At 32.1% G+C, this 22,228-nt stretch overlaps 2 protein-coding genes across 2 annotated transcripts in view; one reads left to right on the top strand and one right to left on the bottom strand.

Moving 5' to 3' along the window:
• The window catches only part of LOC126822324 (atypical kinase COQ8A, mitochondrial), a 45,284-nt gene extending 34,760 nt beyond the window's left edge, over positions 1–10,524 (bottom strand). Inside the window, exons 1-11 of the mRNA XM_050551141.1 lie at positions 10,409–10,524; positions 9,238–9,433; positions 7,915–8,433; positions 7,118–7,184; positions 6,708–6,779; positions 5,544–5,669; positions 4,958–5,043; positions 4,260–4,400; positions 2,810–2,891; positions 2,427–2,520; positions 402–543 (exon numbers count right to left, since the gene is read on the bottom strand). Coding sequence (XP_050407098.1) covers positions 402–543; positions 2,427–2,520; positions 2,810–2,891; positions 4,260–4,400; positions 4,958–5,043; positions 5,544–5,669; positions 6,708–6,779; positions 7,118–7,184; positions 7,915–8,433; positions 9,238–9,429 — 1,521 coding nt within the window. The 5' untranslated portion in view covers positions 9,430–9,433; positions 10,409–10,524. The remainder of the gene's footprint in view (positions 1–401; positions 544–2,426; positions 2,521–2,809; positions 2,892–4,259; positions 4,401–4,957; positions 5,044–5,543; positions 5,670–6,707; positions 6,780–7,117; positions 7,185–7,914; positions 8,434–9,237; positions 9,434–10,408) is intronic.
• A 239-nt stretch (positions 10,525–10,763) lies between these two features.
• LOC126822327 (peroxiredoxin-5, mitochondrial) lies at positions 10,764–21,485 on the top strand. The gene is made up of 6 exons (XM_050551143.1): positions 10,764–10,889; positions 13,901–14,035; positions 14,611–14,652; positions 15,294–15,383; positions 16,211–16,305; positions 17,062–21,485. The coding sequence occupies exons 1-6, from the start codon at positions 10,791–10,793 to the stop codon at positions 17,180–17,182; spliced, it is 582 nt and encodes a 193-aa protein (XP_050407100.1). The 5' UTR covers positions 10,764–10,790; the 3' UTR covers positions 17,183–21,485.
• The last annotated feature ends 743 nt before the right edge of the window (positions 21,486–22,228 follow it).

A 22,228-nucleotide genomic window follows, 5' to 3' on the forward strand; every position in this document is an offset into this window, starting at 1 on the left:
TAGGCTTCTTTTCTTTCGTATGCCACAAGGCAAAATTTTCAATGGAATTCTTTTAAACTTGGTAGCATTAGGATGGAGTCCTTATCAAATTTGAAAGTTATTCCCTCAAGTATGTTCAATTTTTTTCAATCTTAAGAATGTGATATGTTCACAAAAGATTTTTGGAAACTAAGGGAGATTGCTCACTGCTGAATAAGAAAGAACCCTATCGAATTTCAAAATTTAAATATCCTCTTTAAAGTCAGTCAAAGTGCTCACTGTTGCATACAAGAATTCCTAAAATTTGGTGGATTGTTTACATTTAATTTATGACATACCAGACTGAATTCCAAACAATATTTGTTGTTGTTATTAATACAATATAGGGACCTGGAGTTATAACAATGTATGAATACACTCACCCTATTTCTTGTATCTTGATCCAAGTCCACACATTGATCTAGTGGAATACCGTATATAAATTCTGTTGTTAATATCTGGTCTGTAGATAAATCTTCTATAACATCAGGTACATATAGCATATGATCACCTTGTAATAATTCTCTAAAATAAAAACAAATTTTATTATGTTTTATTATTATATTTACGACACCTTTTTCTTAGAATTATGTTTAGCACTCACATGTAAAAAGAATATAATTTAACTATAAGATCATCTTCTGTTAGTCAATAGCCTGGGGGTATCGGGTTTCTTCCAAGTATTTGTCAAAAAAGTTCCTCTGGATTTTTTTGGCATGGTTTCCCCTTGTCAATGGTGCAGGATTGAGAGTCTGACAAGGACAGCTGTCTAGTTGTTCAGATAGGCCAAAAAACCACTGTCATGTGGTTGACTAACCCTGAGGTCCTGTGTTCAATCTCGGTGTTGCCGAGAAAGTTCATCAGGATTTTCCAATATAGCCTACTTCTACAGTATGTGATTTTAAAGATTATCAGACATTTTTTTATTTCAAAATGAGATTATTGTGAGCAATTAACAAAGTTCAATTAGTGGAGTTTGATTCATCTATATGCCATTACTATCTTCAATTTGATAAATCAATAATTCCATGATAAATAGCATGTTTAAATGTCACAAGAAAAGATCTACTCCTACTTTAAATATGTCTTTAATCTTGTAATTCAGTTAGAAATAAAGAATAAGAAAAACATATCATTAGTCTTAAAGATGTCTTGTGTAAGATTTAAAATTTAAATAAAGAGCTGGCCGTGCAAAATAATTCAAAAATAGATCATGAAAAATGAATATATTGCCATAATACTTCAAAAACAGATAATGAAAAATGTATATTGAAAATTCTATTCAAATTACTTTATTCTGTGCAAAGTTATAACCGTTTGAAGATGTTGCGTCACATTAGGGCTTAGATTGTTTATTTTTGTAGTAACGGTACTTGACAACAAATCTTGTGACTGTTCAAATCCATTTAAACCATGGCCATCCGATGATCTAGAGAGTTGATTATAGGCTTTTCACGTGAATAAATGTCTAAATAATAGTTAATATAACATTTGAAGCCAACATAAAGACCTGGCAGGGATGTATATTATTCCACAATGTACCTTTTTTTTCTCAATATGCCTTTTGTTCTTCCTCACATCCCTGCCCCTTTGACCCGCTCTTTTCTACACCAAAGTTTTAAAATATCATTCCTCATTCATACATGAAATATTTTATTTTTTGTATAAAGTGATGACAACATCCTTCCTTACAACCGACACTTCCTCACTCTGTAAATTTTTTTTCCCTCAATATTTATTGCCGCAAATGGAATAATATATAAACCTGGCAATAGCCAGATTTAGCTCTTATATAATTTTTCTTGAATCTAAATCCATCTTTATTGTTAATCTCCCACAATTTCATATTAAGCCGATACCAGTTACTTCCCCCTTATGTGGTGACTAGAGAAGGACGTTTTTGTCCAACAACGTTTAATAAAATGCTAATATAAATAAATATTCAAAATTTCTGTCCAAAAATCTCATAGAGACATAAGATTCCATAAAAAAAGAAGTAGACTGTGTCAACACATCATTTCTTGTCTGCAAAGTCAGTGCCAAATAATAGATACATTTATATCAAGCAATCCAGTATTTTTATCTCTGCAAGTCATTACCCTTTCATAGGAAAATCAAAAACAACAATGTTGTCTCCATGGCTTTACATTTTACTGATTAATATGCAGTAATAGGGATGACACACTTGCTTGCATATGGTAATAAAAACATCAATGACGTCATTTTCTACAGAACATTTATCCATTTTATATAATTGGTTCATATGAAGGATATAATGCTGAAAAAGTTTAAAAAAAACAACAAAAAAACAATTCTACCTGATTCCAGTGATCTATAAAAAGCTTAAATTGTCGTTCTATTAATACAACATAAATTGTTACTTGATATTATTATACATAGTTACTTACCTAAATCTTTTACCACTTTCTGCTTCTCGTATATAATCTACTTCCCATGCTAATTCTCTCTTGGCTACCTTCATTACACTATCTATATACATTCCTTTAAATAGTCAAATAAATTGCTTGGTTAAGACAAGAGAAACCAAGTCGAAACGTCACTCTATCAATCAGATGTCAGTTTCTCCGGATATGAGCATTCTATTAATCTGATTTCAGTTTCCCTGGATACGTGCATTATATTGATCAGAGATCAGTTTTCCTATCAATTTGACGGGTTTGATTAAACTAGATTAGTATAAGCTCAACGTGATAGAGCGAGAATATTCGGAAAAGGATAGAAATGGTATCAAATGATACCCAATGACTTATTTTACTACTATTTCACTGACCTTCAGGTAACATCTGCCAGACATTTAAAACAGACATCAAATTATTTATATCACTATCTATACTCTTGGCTACACCAGGATACTGAAATTCAAAATATATAAATTTAATATTAAACACCAATAATTATACCCAAGACAAGACCACACTTTGCTACAGCTACACATTTATTTTGTTAACTCAATTTTGCCTTGCAATATCCCAAACTACCTTTGTCCTTAACCAATGTATTGGGACAATAAAATTATAATAAACAAATTACATGTTGAATAATAATACATTGTTTAAATGGCATTAAATAATTAACAAGCATAATTAAATAAAAATAACTATATACCTGATGAAGACTAGAGAAGCATAATTGAAATTTCGCTATAGTATAAACTAAGTAATAGTTATTCCATATAGTTATTTCTACTTATTTAACCCATACTATAGTTGTGTTCATTTATGTACCTATTTACACTGTTTAGAGAATGACGGAAATGGGGTTTAGCATCCACTGACACAAACTATGTCATTTCGGGACTAAGATGGTTCTATTTTATTTCAACAATTCGCTTGAATGAGGGGTGATTTACTGTCGGAGGAAATCTGAGGACCCGGAGAAAACCAGTGCGGTTGGACAGGCGACCCTACTCCTTGTCATGTAAAAGCGGAGAATTGAAACCGCGCCACTTGACTCAATGAAAGATCTTATGATCTAACACGCACGCGTTTAGGATATAAACACCTCCTGTTTCGCATTTAGAGGGGTGTTATTGTCCAATAGACATGTCCTGAGATTTAACATTAGAAACAAGAGATGTTTATCGACATTGTAACATGCTATTTTTTAGAATTTTTAAAGAACTTATTTTATTGTGTAAACTTCAAAATTCGTCTTACTGCAAATCGGTTTTAGTGATATAAAAACCAAAGAAATCAATTTTGATGTAATGAAAACGTCGTGACGTAGCGGGGTAACTGGCTGCTCATGTTAGATTTGGCTCGCTTATCGTCTAGTAGCCGTATGAGTATAGACATACAATAAAAACCTAAAATTCTCACTTCATTTTTTTAAAAGTAGTTTTTGAAACAAAATTTATGTTTCTGTAATAGATTTTTGAATATTTTGTTGTTTGTAGCTGTTACCTGACAAGGGGGTTGGCGTTTCAAGTTCATCTTCGGGCATATCTCCAAATATTTCATCTAATGTACCGAGATCAAAATTGATTGTCTCCATTGTGGTTATCGCCATTAAAGTAGTACGCATAATAAATATACACAGTGATTTTTCTAATTTAGAGGGGTGTTATTGTCCAATAGACAGTGTCTAATCGACCAATCAAAACGCAAGATTCACCCTTAAGCATGTTACAATAAACCATAAGGCCACCTAATACCTCGTTTACACTGTTATAACCAGTCTGTAGATTAAGGTATTATTTGATGATCATTACAAACTATTACCTGTATTTTGATGGCTACTTCTCTACCATCATGTAAAACACCTTTATGAACCTGACCAATCGATGCAGCAGCAAATGGTTTTTCTTCAAATGATTCAAATTTCTCTCTCCATTCATATCCTAGTTCTTTATTTAATACTTTCTGTAACATAGCAAACAATAATTGGCAGAAGGAAAACAATCTGATTAAAATACACATCTATATTTCGTTTTGTTTTTTTTATAATTTCAATGGCTACTACTTCATGAAGATCTGACCAGTTGTAGTGGGAGGTCGCATCAGGGGTCATACAAGCTGATTTTGACCCTATGACGTCAGACATTTGATTAACCAATCAGCGTTGATTGGTATAACACGATAAATACGTTGATCACTTAATTACCTAATAAAACCAGCGTATTATCGACGATAATCGGGTTGAGTGGTAGTTATACACTCAGTAAACTATATTAATTTCGGAATTCTGAATATTATTCACCATGTCTTGATGTCCGATTGGGCATATTCCCGGTTGGACAATTTTGGGTGTTTGGAAAAAAGATTCGGACAAGTCCGGAATATACGGGCAAAATCCCATCACTGCGTTATACCCTATTTCATTTCAGTTTGTTTTCTTGGTATCCTCTCACTGCCTAATACTTGTATATACACTGTTGGTCAGTTATGTCAGACTGTCTATTTGGTTATTTTGCACTTACTGTCATCTGTGAAATCGGCATAAAATCTGCACTCTGTCTAACCCTCTCAAATATCTTCTGTAGTTGTGGATTAATTAAAGCATTATCTGTAACAGAAATAGATAATGGCAATAAGGTATACTTTTAATTTAAGATTTCATGAATAATGATATTATCACACAAGACTGATACATTTTGGACTCATTAACTGAATTTGATTTAGCCCATTCTCAATGCAGCTTGTTGAAGTGACTGCTTTAAATGATCACCAATTTGAAAATGATAGAATATCAATACGGTAGATGTATTATAGCAGATAGTGTTCACAATTTTAGGCAATTTGCTTTATCATTAATATTTTTAATGAAAGGAATGTAACTTTTTAGTGATTATTTAAAACATTTTTATCAAATAATATTTTTTAAGAAGTTGTTTATAAGTTGACAAAACCTTTTGTTTAAACTTACACATTAATTCAGATTAGCATTGGCAAAAAAAAAAAAAATTTAATATCAAATCTTAATACAAAATTGTAGGGGCTATATCTTAACGGAATAAAAAAAAACGCAGATATAAATTCCTTGGTCACCGAAGAATAAATGTGTACCTTGTATACTTAACATCTGACCAAGTTTAAGTGCTGCACCTCTCACTCTACATAAAGTATTTACAATTCTTTCAGCATTAGCTTCAGTTAAAAATGGTGAATTATCTAATATAGCTGTTCCTTTCGCTGAAATGTAAAATATACAAATAGTTCAATGTTAGACAAAACAAAATTTAATTCTGCAAATTTACATTCCTTTTTTTAATATCTACAATTCCATATATATGTTTAGGTATTTTGAAATAATTGAGATTCATTCCCAAAAAGAAACTGATACAGTATCAGTGACATCATAGGGTTATAGATCAGGTTTTTTCCTTTAGGTACATGTATCAGATTGTACCATTGTTCTTCATTATTTGTTTTGTCTGTGATTTGTTTTGTAGTTAAACTGACCAGTTAAAAAGTTTTTTTAAAGAGAATTTACAACAAGTGGTTGCCCTGCAAGACACACCCACATTTTGCAACAAGATAAAAAAAAAGCGATTTTTTTGTAAAATCAGGGGCTATAACCCAGGATGTTACGGCCCAACATGCATCAATATCGAAAGGAACCGAGATCTTTGGGATATAACATATTTTAAGTTTCCTCAAAATCGGATAAAAATTGTGACCGATTCTCATGAAATTCGAATTCAACTGACATTATGGTGTAACAGTGATATATTTGAATGGTTTTTAAAACCAAATAAAAATTGTAACCTCTAGAGGGTTCACAAGTTAAAACGTGATTTTCTTTACAATCAGGGGCAGTAATCCAGGCAGTTACTGCCTGATGCATGCCAGTATGGAAAGGAAACAAGATCTTTAGGTTTTGAACCTACATTTTAAGTTTCATCAAAATCTGATAAAAATTGTGACCACAAGCTAAAAACGTGATTTTTCACACAATAATGGGCTCATAATCTATGGATTTACGGTCCGATACATGCCAAAATCAACAGGAACCGAGATCTTTGGGATATAAACCTATATTTCAAGTTTCGTTTCATCAAAATCAGATAAAAATTGTGACCTGTAGAGTGTCCACAAACAAAATGTGAACGGACGGACATTGTTGACGACATAATATGTCCACATGATAATGTGGGTGAATAAAAATGATTATATTGATTTTTTTTTTTTTACCAAGAATTAAACACTTTCTGCTTTCCTAAGTCTTACCGTTATCAGATAATCCTAAAGTTCTTTTTGTTATTTCTGATATCGCACCAACTCCTAGTCCTGCAGCTAAACCTATTAAATATAATAAACAAAATAAACAAGAGCTTAGACAAAATCGACATCCCATGCCCTTGTATACCAAAAACTAAGCCAATACTGTTTTGAAAATACATTAATTCTGAAAATTTCAAATTACTAAAAGGCACAACTATTACTAATATATGTAGGTTGATATGTGTACAAAATTTCATAAGATATCTCGAACAATTTATAAGATATGCTCCAGAAGCAAAGCTGGGATGGAAGGGCAAAACCCAAATGTAGAATTGGATCCTTCCCCTCAATTTGGTGTTTACACAAAGGGCAGGTTACAATATATATAAACTTGAAACAAATATTAGAATAATTACCTCCGTAACTCATAAGTCTACTTATTCTTGTAGCAGGTACTTTTCTTTCTCTAGCACGGGCATTTAGCTATATAAATTATTAAAGAAAATATATAAAGGCTATTAATATTAATTTCATTTGTAGTAAAAGCTGTGTCTGCCCTGGAAATACTTTCTCTTAAAAACTCTAGAGTATAGAGTTTGTTGAAATTGATGACCTGAATATTTATTTGTTTCACAATCCAGTATGTGTCCTGGACATGAAGTTTAAGTTAGATAACTTTACCATTCTGCACATAATATAACCCTATACTATCTAATTTGAGAATAAATGACTGCAACAATTAAAATATCTACCTATTATATTCAAATACTTAAATTCATGAAATCAAATAAATTCTCAATCTGATTAAAATACAGATCTATATTTTGTTTTGTTTTTTATATATTTTGGATAGCCTACACTACATGAAGATCTGACCGGTTCTAGCAATAGGTCGCATCAGAGGTCATACAAGGGCTTTTGACCCTATGATGTCAGACATTTGATTAACCAATCAGCATTGATGTTACTAGTGGATAACCTACAGTTCCGTGCAAAACACAACTAAAGCTCAACGCAACAGACCGTTTCATTGGCTATCCCACAAATCATTCAGAACACGTCAATGATAACAACTCTTCCAGATCCTATTGTAGTAAAGACAAGTAAAACAAAATTTTTAACTATAAAAACGAAATGAAATAGGATCTGTGTTTTAATCAGATTGATAAATTCTGATTCTGGTTTCGTAAAAAAAATTGGATATACAACTTACAGACTGTTGAAAGTTTGGTACTGGTATTTTAGAGGCTTGTTTGGCTGCTGCTTTCAGTGTATCACCTGCAGTATTTAATATATTAGCTGCCGCTGCTGTCGGCGTTGGAAACTTAATAGAACCTGAAGTTGTCTTTGTTGAAGTACGAAAGTTTGTCTGGTCGGATGTTGCTGTATTTTTAGATTTGCTCTGTGGATACGTTGAAGTAGATGGGTAAATGGAGGCACTTGATATATTTATGGGAGGTGTGACATTGTCCGTTGCAGAAGTAGGAGGAATGGATGAATCATTCGTGGAAGGTGGGTCCACAATGTCTGTTGAAGAGGCCTGTATGATATATTCATCAGACAAAGGTGACGTTTCTGGAGGAGGTGGAGGTCGGATATCTGTGTCCAGATTGTCAGATTGGACATCTTTATACTGAAGACTTTGAGAAGCAGCCGTAACCTTTGTTTTGACAGTTTCTACTACAGCAGATGCTTGATTAGATATATCATATACTTTGTCTTGTACATTTCTCTGTAAATACAAACAATTTAACAGATCACATGATTAAATGAAATGAAATGAAATGGGGTTTAACGTCCTACTGTTCTGCTCTGAACTGGACTAATGAAGACGGGCATACGCCATACAGTGTGCTATGAGGGAAATTTTGCCCAGACAGTGGCACTACGGCCTACTCTTATATCGAATTCCAAATGTCAAGGGATCTTTCATGTGCACACCAATTTGTACACGGGGCCTCGGTTTTCCATCCTATCTGAATGACTAGACATCTGTCCTTGTCGGGCCCTGCGTCCTGCATCACTGACAAGGGTGAACCACGCCAGAAAATCTTGATGAACTTTCTCGGCCAATGCAGGGATCGAACACATGCTGAAAGATCTAGTTCAATCAAAATGATGTTGTTACAGCCTAATTTAAATAGAAAGGTAAAACATTGATGGGGGTTTTGTTCAGTCTGCATATACACCCATCAGCAGCCAAGCTGTCTATGTAATAGCTCTTACAATCAACATCAATCAATGTCAACAAAACAAACTATTAAAGTTTGAAAATATACCAAAGAAAACTCTGTCCTTTCTTGTCAATCTGAAGAAAAAATGAAGTGCTTGATATATGATTATTAAATTAGTCATTTTAATGTCATGATCTTTCTTCACATAAATGCAATACAAATACATGTATTACAAATTTTACAGTTCTTAAATATGAAATGAAGTCCTATTTTTCTGCACCGACTGGGCTAATGAAAACAGACAAGTCTTAGAACTCGACTTTTAATAATTCTTGAACTCAGTTAGTTGGTATGACACTTACAGCTACTTCTTGTCGTTTAACAATAGCTGAACTAACAGCATTCTCAAATTGAAAACCAGCATTTCCTACTGATGCTTTTAGACTAGAGTTTTTCCAAGCTTTACTGAGTTCTTTCCCTTGGTTCTCAGCTAAAGCTCTAGTGACTTGTTCTAAGCCTCTTATAATCCCCAATAGATCACTTCTTCTCGACATGCTTCTGTAAATAAAAAAATACAGATTTTAAAAAACAATATACATGTAATCGTGACATATAAAAAATCCATACATCAATTGATCGGTTCCGGCACATGATTTGATGTCGACTTATCTTTAAATGTTAAGTGTTAAATATTGCTTACCATAAGAAAACACTGATCAAGACTTTGAGAGAAATCTGACATTTTTGTTTTTGGTGACAATTTGAGCCCTTCAATTTCACCTTACAAACCCTCTGCACTTATTATCATTCAGTTGAATTAAACAAGAAAAATATAAAAATGGTTGGGGTGCCCAAGTTTATAGACTTGTCGTTGATTCCATAAAGTAGTTCTATAGGTTTTTTTAAACGTTAAATACTGTGTAATTCAACATGGCGCCCGAGGGGTTTAACATATTTAGGTATGAAATAAACAACATTTTTTCACTTGTGGCATAGGCCTATGATTATGGAAGTCATATCACACCATATCACATATTTTGTTTGGCTGTTGCATATAATTGTTTCTGTTCTTTAATTGAAATGAAAATCTCTCCCTGTAACATTGTCAATGCTTCAATATCTATGATCACTGGTGCTTGTGTCAGGTGGGATCAATTAATTTAATTAGGTTACAGTTTTTGCTCCATAAATTGCGGTAGTGATTCAATCTGCAATATATGCCTATTCTAAATAAAAACCTATTTCATCTTTTTCTATCGCAAACCCAAAGCAAAAAATATTAAGATACATCGATATTTAAAACATATTATCGATGAATAAACTTTTAATACTAAATAACCAAATGTCAAAGATTTTAAATTATAACTTCAAAGAATGGCTGAACTGACTGATGATGTAACACAATAAATTGAATTACATCTGCCGTACTCAATATAAACTCTCTCTGATACACCTGCAACTATGTGGTGTCACCGGTGTCAGTCAGTTTTTGGTAAACGATAAACGAAAGTATTAGATAGCCACAACTTTAACCTGATTTGTTGACCTCTTCTTTCAAAATAACTGTGAAGGTTTCGACTTTTAAACTCAGTGATACATTATCTTGCAACAGTAAAATTTTGTTTTGTAACAAGCATGGTTAAGGTGAAGGTCACTAAAGGACCCAATGTCATGGCTGTTAATAACATTTTAAAAATAAAATACCCTTTTATTTGCTGTTCATGAGTTTGTCTTCTCGACAGCGGATACATTTTAATTAAATTCCGTTCATTTTATTTATTACTAATTGTTGTAGTAAATAATAAACGAAAATATAGCTCTACTAGTGAAAGTATTGAAAACACAAGGGACAAGGGAATTCCGGAAATGACGTGATGTTTATAAATAAACGGGGGAAGCCTGGAAAGTTACAAGTATGGCGACTGCACAGTTGACAAGACGTATTACGACGTCTCTCCTGAATAATTCGTTACATCGACCGGCTGCTTGTTGTCAGATTAAGCGATATCTTAAGGTGGGTAGATATTTATTTTTTAGTAGAAGCAACTATCGTTGACAAAGTTTGTAGTGAAAGGTTCAGTGAAGGGATTAATTATAAATTAAGAAGATCTCCCCTTAGTTCTACGGCTTCCTTTTTGATTGGATTTACCGTTTTTAGTATCGTATCCGTAGTTACACTCTTTTTCCAATTTTGAGCGTTGTCATCTAACATTCACATGTGAAATTGATCAGCTTAGCATAACGCTAAAGAACGGTTGCATTTGTAGCCCTAAATTAGTTAAATAGTTTGCGTGGCCGTCAATAAGTCCCCCAAAAGTGGGTTGTTTATCAATCACTGTAGGCCTGTTATTGTTATGGGGCTATGTCCTGTTATCAATTTCTCAGTGTTTTGTTGTTAAAAATGCCACACAGTTAGCCACTTTACCGGTGGTCAGATTAAATTTAGATCTTTGGAGAGGTAATATTGCATTATTATTTATTTTCTAATGAGGAAGGTACAGAAACCTTTGTTTAGAATCAAACAATTATAGTCCTTTTTACATTTCAAGTTTTTTATACGATATACAAATTTTTATTTCTGTGTCCTTGATGGTTCAAACTGGATAATTAATCAAAAGTTTTTGTCTTTAATTAACTATACATGGACTGTAATTGATCAATTATGTCTTCATTATCTTCCAATAAGAAGTAGCTAGTGTGTACCAGTAATATAATATTAGTTATTTTTATCCAACGACCAAGACTACACGTAATTGTCTTAATCAATTGTCATTTTTAGTATATTATTAAAGACTTTTCAAGAATCATTATAGCAAATTAAGGAACTTGTACATTGTACCTACTAATAAATAAGCATACTATATGATTTATTGATCTCAATACTGGTACTGCCCCTATCAATGAAATCAATATGACTCAGTTATAGAATTTATGGAATTGTAGACATTTAGCTGTAATTGTTACAGTTCAGTTAGTTTAGAATATTAGATTATAATGCTGGTTGCATATCATTACAATTTGTATTAATAAAAATTATTAAACATTAAAAATTTGGTTTGTATGGTTATGCTATAGGGGTACAAGCATATATATTATTTAATAGGCCTAGTGTGTGCAATTAAGTGTTTATTGCATTTATCAGTTTTGAAAAAATAGAAAAGGTGTTGTTTATTCAAAGGATTTTTCCAAAAGACTCACATTTTTATTAAGGAAAATACATTCAATCAGTAAGCTACTGTGGTAGGTTGAAGCCTTGGCACAATTACATGTGTATCTAGTGCTAAAAAAAACCCTAAGAACTTGTATAAGTGCTTTCATTGAGAAAGTGGTTAGTACATACATATATATGCCGTACAATTTTATAGTTACATAGTGGAGGTCGATTGTAGCCATGTTTGAAAATTCGGTTTTGAAAAAAGGACCGACGGGTCAGATCTAGTTACGGTCATTTTCCATGGCCCTGGGTCCCCATGGTACATAATATCTCCATAGCTAGAATGCCAGTGAAGGACATGCATCAAAGACATACATGTAAAGTGATATAATATGGAAATATATTCGAGACAAGCTTTTCAGAAGAGCCTTCCTCTGTTATTATACATGTAGCCCATGTATTGCACTGAGAAATATTGTACTATTTATAGTGTCGCTAGTCAGGCACAAAAATATAACTAGCTATACATAGACACTCTACCATTTATTGGAGTTAATTTTGGTATTTCCTTGTAAAGACAATGGCATAGTATGAAACAGCATTCTTAAAGTATACAGTGAATTAAAAATCTAAAATAAGCAACACCCACAAAGAAAGGGTTAATATTTATGAAAGCCTATTTCCTTATGCTAGAATAGATTTACAGTAAATGGTAGTTTTAATTATTTTAGACTTTAGTCTGTTACTCATCTTGTCTTCTAGTTCTCAAACATTTGTGTGTACAACATTTTTTAATCCCCTTAATCCATCAAAATACAATTTATGAACATGTAAGTTTATTTAGAATGCGGATTATAGAAGATTAAAAACTACTAAATCTTTGTAATATTTTATGACATGTGCACTAAAGACATCCCCCCCACCCCTGTATTATTACTGTAAGTTATTTTCCATTTACACATAATCATGATGGTGAGAATTCAGATGGATATTGATTACTTAATGGAACGATATGTCATTTGCATTTTTCGGAATATATAAATTTCTCAAGGCTTAATCCACCCTTAATTATTTAAAAGAGCTTTATCGCCAATATTTGGGACTTAGAAATTGACACAAATGGGTCGCAACGCATATAATAATGTAATATGAATGTATATAAACTGATTTACATTCAATCGTTTCTGTTTTTACAATAATTTCTAATCAGTTATGTTCGGCGAAATACGCCAGTAGTCTCAGTCGAATGCCCATCTCTAGCGTCTGGTTATTCCAGTCTACACAGATAGTATTTATTGAGCATGCTCTCCAGATAAGAATATGACGTCACCGTTTGACATGACTTGTGGAATATGTCTAGCCTCGTTCTTCGAGTCCCTTGTTACAAATGGTGCCGAAACACATTATGGTACACGATTCGTGTACCAATGGTAAAATGTTTATTTTGTCTTAAATATTGGATATCAGAAGCCTATCTTTTCGCAGTAAGATCACAACATCATTGTTGGTTTAAACTGATAAATAATTTGTGTTTTCTCTGTCGAAGATTTTAGATGATATGAGTTAGAGACTTAGCTACTTTAACATTTAATTAAAAAAAACAAAATACCAAGGCATGGAGTTTTTAAGTAAGACTTGACCTAACTGATTAATTATACATGTGGTTGGATTAGAGGATGGAGATACTCTTGCCACAGTGTAAGGGATACATGGTACTGTTTAAACGACAGGAATAGAAACGTAGCTCTGATTAAACGTTAGTAAAAATACAGTAATTGTTTCCCATAGAACTCTTGTATTGAATTTAATAAAGAGCTACTTGAATTCCTGTAGATAGTATCACACAATAGATTATACATGATATATTACAGATTGGGGATACATTACCAGACATTAAACTATATGAAGATAATCCAGATAATGGTATAAGTGTCCGTGATATATATAAAGGAAAGAAAGGCGTTTTATTTTCGGTGGTCGGTGCCTTTACTCCAGGATGTACACACGTAAGATATTTGTGACTAGTCAAATTTGCTTGATTTTATTTATAGAACATGTTGATTTATACTCTATTTGAAGGGGTAAGTGGGGGGGATATTCAGATCTATATATTGAAGTGTTGTAGTGACAGTTCGCGAGTGCTGAAAATACGAAGCCCCCATTGAACACTGTGGATGCCATATTCGGACCATTTCAGACCCCAGACCCCCCTAAATCGAGTCGAGCCAGGATGGGGGATTGGATGGGAGATTTAGTTGAACTATTATTGTAAATACAGATTTTTCCAGTTCAAAAGCACTCACAAAATGATCATTTGTCAGCAAAATATGTTTCACCAATTTTTCTTTAAGATTTATTAAGAAATCATCATCTATGTGGTTTCCTATGACACTCACAAAATGATCAATTGTGTAAGCAAAAGATTTAATAGCAAACAGTATAATATTTCTTTGGGGGAAAACTATTTTGTGTTGAGATTCATAAGAAAATCGTCATTTTCTAAGATAAATGGGATGGACAACAATTTATGTGTCGTTTTGTTGGGGTTTTTTAAATTAAAGTACAATATGTTCATTTTCAGGCCCATATTCCAGAATATTTAGAAAGTGCTGATAAATTTAAAGTAAGTACAGGTTCATGTATTAATTTAACTAAAAATAGATAGCTATTTCCATAATTGGACTCATGGCTATTTAAATTCTGGATATATTAGAAAACTCTACACAGGTCCTGAATACTAAAATTTGATTGATTAAAAAAACAATGAAATGAAAGGGGATTTAGGGAAATTTTGCCCAGACAGCAGCAATACAGCCGATTCTTCATTCATTTGCCAATGTTATTCAGGAACCTCATTTTTTGTCCCATCCAAATGACTAGATGCTTTAGCTTGCCAGGTCCGCTGTCCTGCACCATTGACAAGGGGAAGCCAGGCTTGAAAATCATGGTGTTACTTCTCCTGGTTAGAGAGTTAGCCAGTGCCAAAGCACAGTGTTTCAAGGTTTATTACACTTCTTATGAATACACAATGTAAACAAATTTTTAATGAAATGTTTTTTTATTTCTAAAAAATAAGTAAGCAAAGAATTATAGGATAAACTATTATGAAGGAAGTACAATGTTTAATCTTTAACATATGTAAATCAAGATATAAAATTGGGTGTGGAAAATTCATACTGTAAATTGTTACACACTTCCCTTTGATTTTATGTGGGGTTGTCTTCCCTAATGTAATGAATAAAGGCTTATCTTTCTGTGTTACAGGAAGAGGGATATGATCTCATTGGCTGTGTTTCTGTCAACGATCCTTTTGTCATGGCAGCATGGGGCCAAGATTTAAAAGCAGAAGGAAAGGTAATTATATACTGTTAAGTTGAGTAAATAAAGAAAATATTATTACTAAGATATATTCTTTAGATAAATAATGAAGATATTATAGCTAAAATATATTCAGCTCTGAAGTTAAGATAAATAATGAAGATATTATAGCTAAAATATATTCAGCTCTGAAGTTAAGATAAATAATGAAGATATTATAGCTAAAATATATTCAGCTCTGAAGTTAAGATAAATAATGAAGATATTATAGCTAAAATATATTCAGCTCTGAAGTTAAGATAAATAATGAAGATACTATAACTAAAGTATATTCTGCTCTGAAGTGAAGATAAATAATTTAAACATAAATAGTGTAGATATTAGAACTAATATATATATTCTACTGTTTCAATGGTTGCAGCATTAAATTACATGTAATACTGGTAAAAATTCCAATCATTATTTATTTGGGCAGCACAAATAAAATAAAAATATAAGCTTACCATACATTTCCCTCTTATTGATTGATAATTCAATAGTTTTATTAGTACAAGTAGTCCAGAATGGGTGTCCAAAATGGTCTAATGATCATAAGGTATGTCATAGAGTTGACTGGCATTGTTTCAATCCCACACTTGTACATGACAAAGAGTAGGGTCGCCTTCCACATTGCTGGGTGTTCTCCCACTACTCGAGATCCTACCCGCAAGTGAATTATATAATTGTAATTATACCATATGTTAGTTACAAAATGACCTAGTTTCTGTTGAGTGGACGTTAAATTCTATTTCTCTCTTCTCCATACCTTTGGCATTTACATGATTGAACTATCTCTGATATTAAAATGCTTATATTTTATTTAGATAAGAATGTTAGCAGATACTAAAGGTGAATTTACTAAAGCTATGGGAATGGAATTAGATTGTAGTAAATTATTGGGAAATATTAGATCTAGAAGGCAAGTATATACATGTACTTATTTAATATTAATAGTTATAGGGATCAACGACATGGAAAATTCTGGATATCATGGTATTTATAGGAATTTCCATTGTTGTATAATAGTTAGTTTAGTTAAAACTGCATACAGCTGATAGTACCATCATGTTAATATTGGCTGAATCTATAAATTTCAAATGTAGATAAACATCCAATTAAAAGGCATTTTTATCGACCACTGATTAGACAAAGTGATTTACATTCAATCAGATTTCATCTTTAACGTCCATCTAATTCAAATTAATAATCCTGATCGGCGAATTTATTGACTAATGGGGGTTGGATGACTGAATGGTTAGCACCTGCGCGCTGTATCATAAGGCCTGTCATTGAGTCAACTGGCGTGGTTTCGAATCTCTGGTTGTACGTGACAAGGAGTAGGGTTGCCTGTCCAACCTAGTGGGTTTTCTCCGGGTCCTCCCACTGCTAAAGACCCCTACGCGCAAGCAAATTATTGAAATAAAATTAAACCATGTTAGTCCCGAAATGACCTAGTCTGTGTTGAGTGGACATGAAACTCAATTTCTCTCTCTCTTTTTATTGACAACTATTATCCCAAATCACCTCGAGGTGCGATTTGTCGATTTGAAAAATAAGATCTTGTCCAAAAATTACAATTGATGATCAGCTTTAATATTTCAAATCCAATCTGACTGACATGTTCACTGCTATTTTAAGTGTACCTTTGCTTATGACATACCTGTTCTCTTTTCAGATACTCTTTAGTAATAGAAGATAGTAAAGTACATACCATAAATGAAGATCCACAACACTCCGGCCTTGTCTGTCTACTGTGTATACGAAATCTCAAAACAAAAGCACAAGTCATGTCTTGATTGTAACCAATTCCTTATGAAACATCTTTTTTTAATTCTAGGACTTAGCCTATTATTTTTGTTTTTTGTATAATATGAGTTGACGTGTAAATATTTGTGAATATAAAATGGACTTAAGTTTGTTTTCTCAGCCAGCTTGAGAGGCTTATACTAGGAGATCTTGTGTTTGCAGATCTAAAATTTTTCTCTTCCGTTTGATCATACTTTGGTGGGCTTATTCCTTGTAAACTTGTTGGTTGTGATTTAAATGAACTAAGACTATTAATTGCTTCCCCTGTTCTCATGAAGGATGAATGTAGTGCCTCTATTTATAGCAATTCTCACTTTCTTATACCTTATGCATGTCATTTTTTGCCAGGTTTTGGTGAATATTCATGATTTTGAAGCAGAATGATCAGCAAGTAAACAGACATGATATAGGGTTGTCATCCAAAAAAGATGCTTTCACTGCCTATAGATTCCTTTGACCTAATCTGATTAAAATACAGATCTATATTTCATTTCGTTTTTTTATACTTTCAATGGCCTCTACTACATGAAGATCTGACCAGCTGTAGTGGGAGGTTGGGTCAGGGGTTGCATGAACAGCTTTTGACCCTATGATGTCAGACATTGATTAATCAATCAGCGTTGACGTTTCTAGTGGTTTACCCACAGTTCCATGCATCACACGCCAAGAAGTCGCTGTAACATATGGTTTCATTGGCTAATAACGCCTGTTATATAACAACTCTTCCAGATCCTAGTGTAGTACAGACAAATAAAACAAAATTTTGAACAATAAAAAACGAAATGAAACCGGATCTGTGTTTTAATCAGATTGACTTTGACCAGGCCCGGAGTTCACAAAGCATTCTGAGACTTAAGTTAAGAATTTACTAAAAATTGTTCGCCTTATTGTAATTAAATATAGCCCTTTATAAAAAATTGATTGTTTTAATGTATCAAATACATCAATAAGAAACTATGTGGAAAGTTTTGTGTTTCTGGATCAAAGGTATTTCTCATAAAATGTGCATGAAAGTTGAGTAAATTCTTAATGTAAGTCTGAGAATGCTTTGTGAACTGGTGGCTTAGCAAAAAATATAAATGGTCAACCCCTTTAAAGATTTTTTCAGATGATTGTGACATTTTGAACTCTCTTTGGTTATAAAGATTAAGATCATCAGAATGTTCAAAAATATGTTAAAGACCATGAAATATTATGGATTTAACTTTTAAGTCAAAGGGGAGAGAATAACTAGTCCTGATATAACAAGTTATCTCCCTTGAAATAATTTTAGAATATCTGTGTGCTTATAGTCTACCTAAGTGTAAACATATTTCATAGAATAAATGTAATGAGGGAAATTTTGAACAGACATCAGCGTTTCCACGTACTCTTTACAGCATTCTATCAAGGGTTCTTTTACATGATGCCAATGTGTACAAAGGACAAGACACTCTTCTTTGTCAGGCCCTCCGTCCTCCACCACTGATAACAGGTACATAGACTCAAAAATACTATGGAACTTTCTCTTTCAGCACCGAGACTCCTAGTTAGTGAGCCAGCACTGTACTCACTGAGCTGTGTAGCTCCTTTATAGAATATATTTTATTAGTATATCAGTATTTTTATACTCAAACCTAAATGTCATTCTAGAGGCAACATAAAAATAATTGAGCCCCATACTAAGTCCATGGCTCCTTTATAGAATATATTTATTAGTATATGAGTAGGAGTATTTTTTATAGTCAAACCTAAATGTCATTCTAGAGACACCATAAAAATAATTCTGTAAAAACCTTGCTAATGATCTCTTGTAAAAATGGCAGACACTCAGATATTTTGAGGTGGACTGGGGTAAAGAATAAAATCTAGGGCAAAATTTTAACTTTTAACAATGAAATTGTGTTTATTCACTTATATTCTTGTGTTGTTTGTTTTTGTATGTGCTGTTTGTTTTCGGTGGTTTGTTTTGTTGAGTAGTTATTATGCCTTAGTTTGTTAAGTTTTTGTTTCCAAAAACTGGGCTACTGAATTTAAGTCTAAATTTTAAAAAATTGTTTTTCTTAAAGATACCTTCCCGCGTACAAACTGTGTGATTTTTTGATGATATATTTGGACTAAAAACATATTCAAACTAATCAATCTATCAAAAGTTTGCTTTAAGTCCCTCTCAAAACTTTGTATACACAAAAATATACGTTAAGCTATTAAAAAAATCTATTTTTAGAAGCCATGTTTTTTACCTAACTTGATTGAGGGAGGTTCCATTTTCCAGAATGTATTTGTCATTACTTACTGTCCATTTATCATGCATTGAGGTCAAAGTAAATTCTTGAATTATTTTCTGCCATTTAATTTTTCTAGTTAGATTGGGCATCTATACTTTCCATATATACCAAATTTGCAATACTTTTATTGGAAATAACCACCCGATGAATACTTTTGTGGGAATTTATGTTTAAGGATATAAGCAAGAAAAATTCATATTGGATTTTTTTTTAATGGGATGGATCAACTAACAGAATAGCACTATTTCAAAAAATATACATAATAGTAATTTAAATATGAAGTTCCAACTAACAAAGATAATGGTTTTGTTATGAATTAAAATACATGAATTATAAGACAAGTAAATTTATGAAAAGAATACATTATATATGTATAAGATAAGGGCTATGTACCACGGCATACTGTGGTGTATCCATTCATACTGTCCAGTTACCACAAGACTGAATTTTATTCAGAAAATTGGTTTATCATACCAAACGTATTGAACTTTTTTATCAGTATGTAAGCTTTGTTGATTAAATTTATGAAGTAATTATTATCATTGTCAAAATTTTAATTTCTAAAATAGAACATAATTTCTTTATATTTTAGAGTTTACCTGTATGCCATGCGTATATTGCTGTATATCAGTATTTGTATGCAATACAAACTTCAAAATGTGTAATTTAGTTGACAATTATGTTGCTCATATGCATTCTCCACAAAGTTTCTGTTTATGTTCACTTACATTGATTTTTTTTTTAACTTTCTTAATAACTTGATGTATTTATCGGACCTTGGTAATTCCTATACTTTTACATGACAGATTTAGAGTGGAATAACTTATTGTTTCATTCATGTATGGTTGATTTTTGTAAGATATTACAAAGCAGAGTGAATATTCTCTACAATTTAGCGTTTAGTAAATAGATAAATTAAGAGTATTTATTTGTCACGATTCTCAGTTGTGGGGAGTAGAAGGAAACATGTTAACAAAACATGTTAAAATTTGTCAAAAGTGTCTAATTAGTTGAGTGTGATGTGTTGAAATGCTCTGTGAGTCAGGAACCTGAATCTGTCTATATTTAGATAGAGCCAGTGTTCTTATTTTAGATTCTATTCCGTCAGCAATCCAAATAACACATCAGATCAACTGAATTCAACATTGTTTTGATTTGAAAATGCATTATGTAAGAATTAGATAAAGAGTTGATTATAGGCTTGTCATGTGAATAAATGTCTAATATAATAATTAAAGATACATTATGTAAGATTTAGATAAAGAATTAGCCATTCTTGCTATAATAGTTCGAAAGTAGATGATGTAAAATGAATAATTTGAAAATTTCATTCAAATTACTCTATTGCAAGCGAAGATATTGGCCTTTGAAGGTTTGACAGACATGTTCAATAATTTCAACCACGGTCCTGGTTGATCGAAGCTAAGTCTCGGTCCGTCTGGGTCCGCCATATTTGATTAAATCAAACTAACGCTGAACCATTCTAATCTATTTAATATCGGAGAAATCTGATGCCATCGATAGTTGATTAAGGCCTGGATCAGTTAATTAATGTCTAATTAATACTTTAGAAAACATTTCAGGCCTAAAGAAAGACCTGCAATAGGCAGATTTAGCTCTTGCATAATGCATGTTTAATATAACATTTGAAGCCAAAGACCTTCATTAGTCATATTTAGCTCTTACATAATGCATCTTTAAATTAAACAGGTTATTACTCCTATACCTATTACTCTTTGAGGTGTCAAAAATTCTCTACTAAGTCTGATATTATTGTTTGTTAGAAAATAACCAAACTTGGGCTTACTTTGTCTTATCAAGATACCTAGTTCATGATAAAATGCATAATAGGTATATAATCATTGTTTATTCCCCATTATCTTTACATATGATCATGTCTAGACAATAGTATTGTTATGGTAAAAGATATATTTGTATATTTCCATTTATTATGTAAATAGTCTTTAAATGGATTTTAAAAGTATTTCTTTGTAATATAGTATCTATTAAAGGAATGCAACATCTATTTTATTACTTATTTATTTTTATTCGCTGAAATTTTAATGTGTGAAGTTAAAATTATTAAACTGTCATTTAAACCATAAGCCAACTTTCATAAGTTCATCAAATAAATTTTAACATTTTCAAAGAAACAGGAAACAAATTTAAATTCATGAGTTAAGATGGTTGCCGCATTGTTGGTAACATGGAAGGAAGTTCTTCTACTGTATAAATGTTATATTGTTATTGCCCATCTGTCGTCCATAATTAAAACCAGACTGGCTTGAAGTGCATACACAGTGCTTATTTTCAGGAGACAAATAGAAACCATTTAAAGTTGCAATGTCATATTTTTAAGTTATATTTTTAAAATTTATTAAAATAAAGCCTTAAAATAGATGGTATCTATAAACAGTCCTACCTTGTTAAAGAATAATCCTATTAATCCTATAATTCACTATTGCCAGATGAGAAATTGGCAAAAAAATCATTTTCATCTTCTAATTCCAACGTTTGAAGATAACTACTCCATGGTGGAGAATAGAAATCAAGGGAGGTAATTGTGTTATTATTTCCGGTGTAAATGAGTTTTAAGTGTGAGAATGACACCTATTATCGTATAATAGTGAGTTGACAACCTATTGAGCAAAAGACATAGAAATAATTATGTTTTGACTTTCTTAGAAAATATGAAATTGTATCTTTAAATTTCACAGATTTTCGATAATTACTGTCTGTGTCATTGCCCATGACATTGTCTTGTGGAAA

Source organism: Patella vulgata, chromosome 5, assembly GCF_932274485.2.
Source record: "Patella vulgata chromosome 5, xgPatVulg1.2, whole genome shotgun sequence".
Taxonomy (NCBI): Eukaryota; Metazoa; Mollusca; class Gastropoda; family Patellidae; genus Patella; species Patella vulgata.

Excerpts from the sequence above, each read along its gene's own strand:
- LOC126822327 (XM_050551143.1), top strand. The coding sequence starts at position 10,791 with ATGGCGACTGCACAGTTGACAAGACGTATTACGACGTCTCTCCTGAAT. Across the intron at positions 10,890-13,900 it reads AGATTAAGCGATATCTTAAG|ATTGGGGATACATTACCAGA; the intron begins GTGGGTAGATAT and ends GATATATTACAG. Across the intron at positions 14,036-14,610 it reads TTACTCCAGGATGTACACAC|GCCCATATTCCAGAATATTT; the intron begins GTAAGATATTTG and ends GTTCATTTTCAG.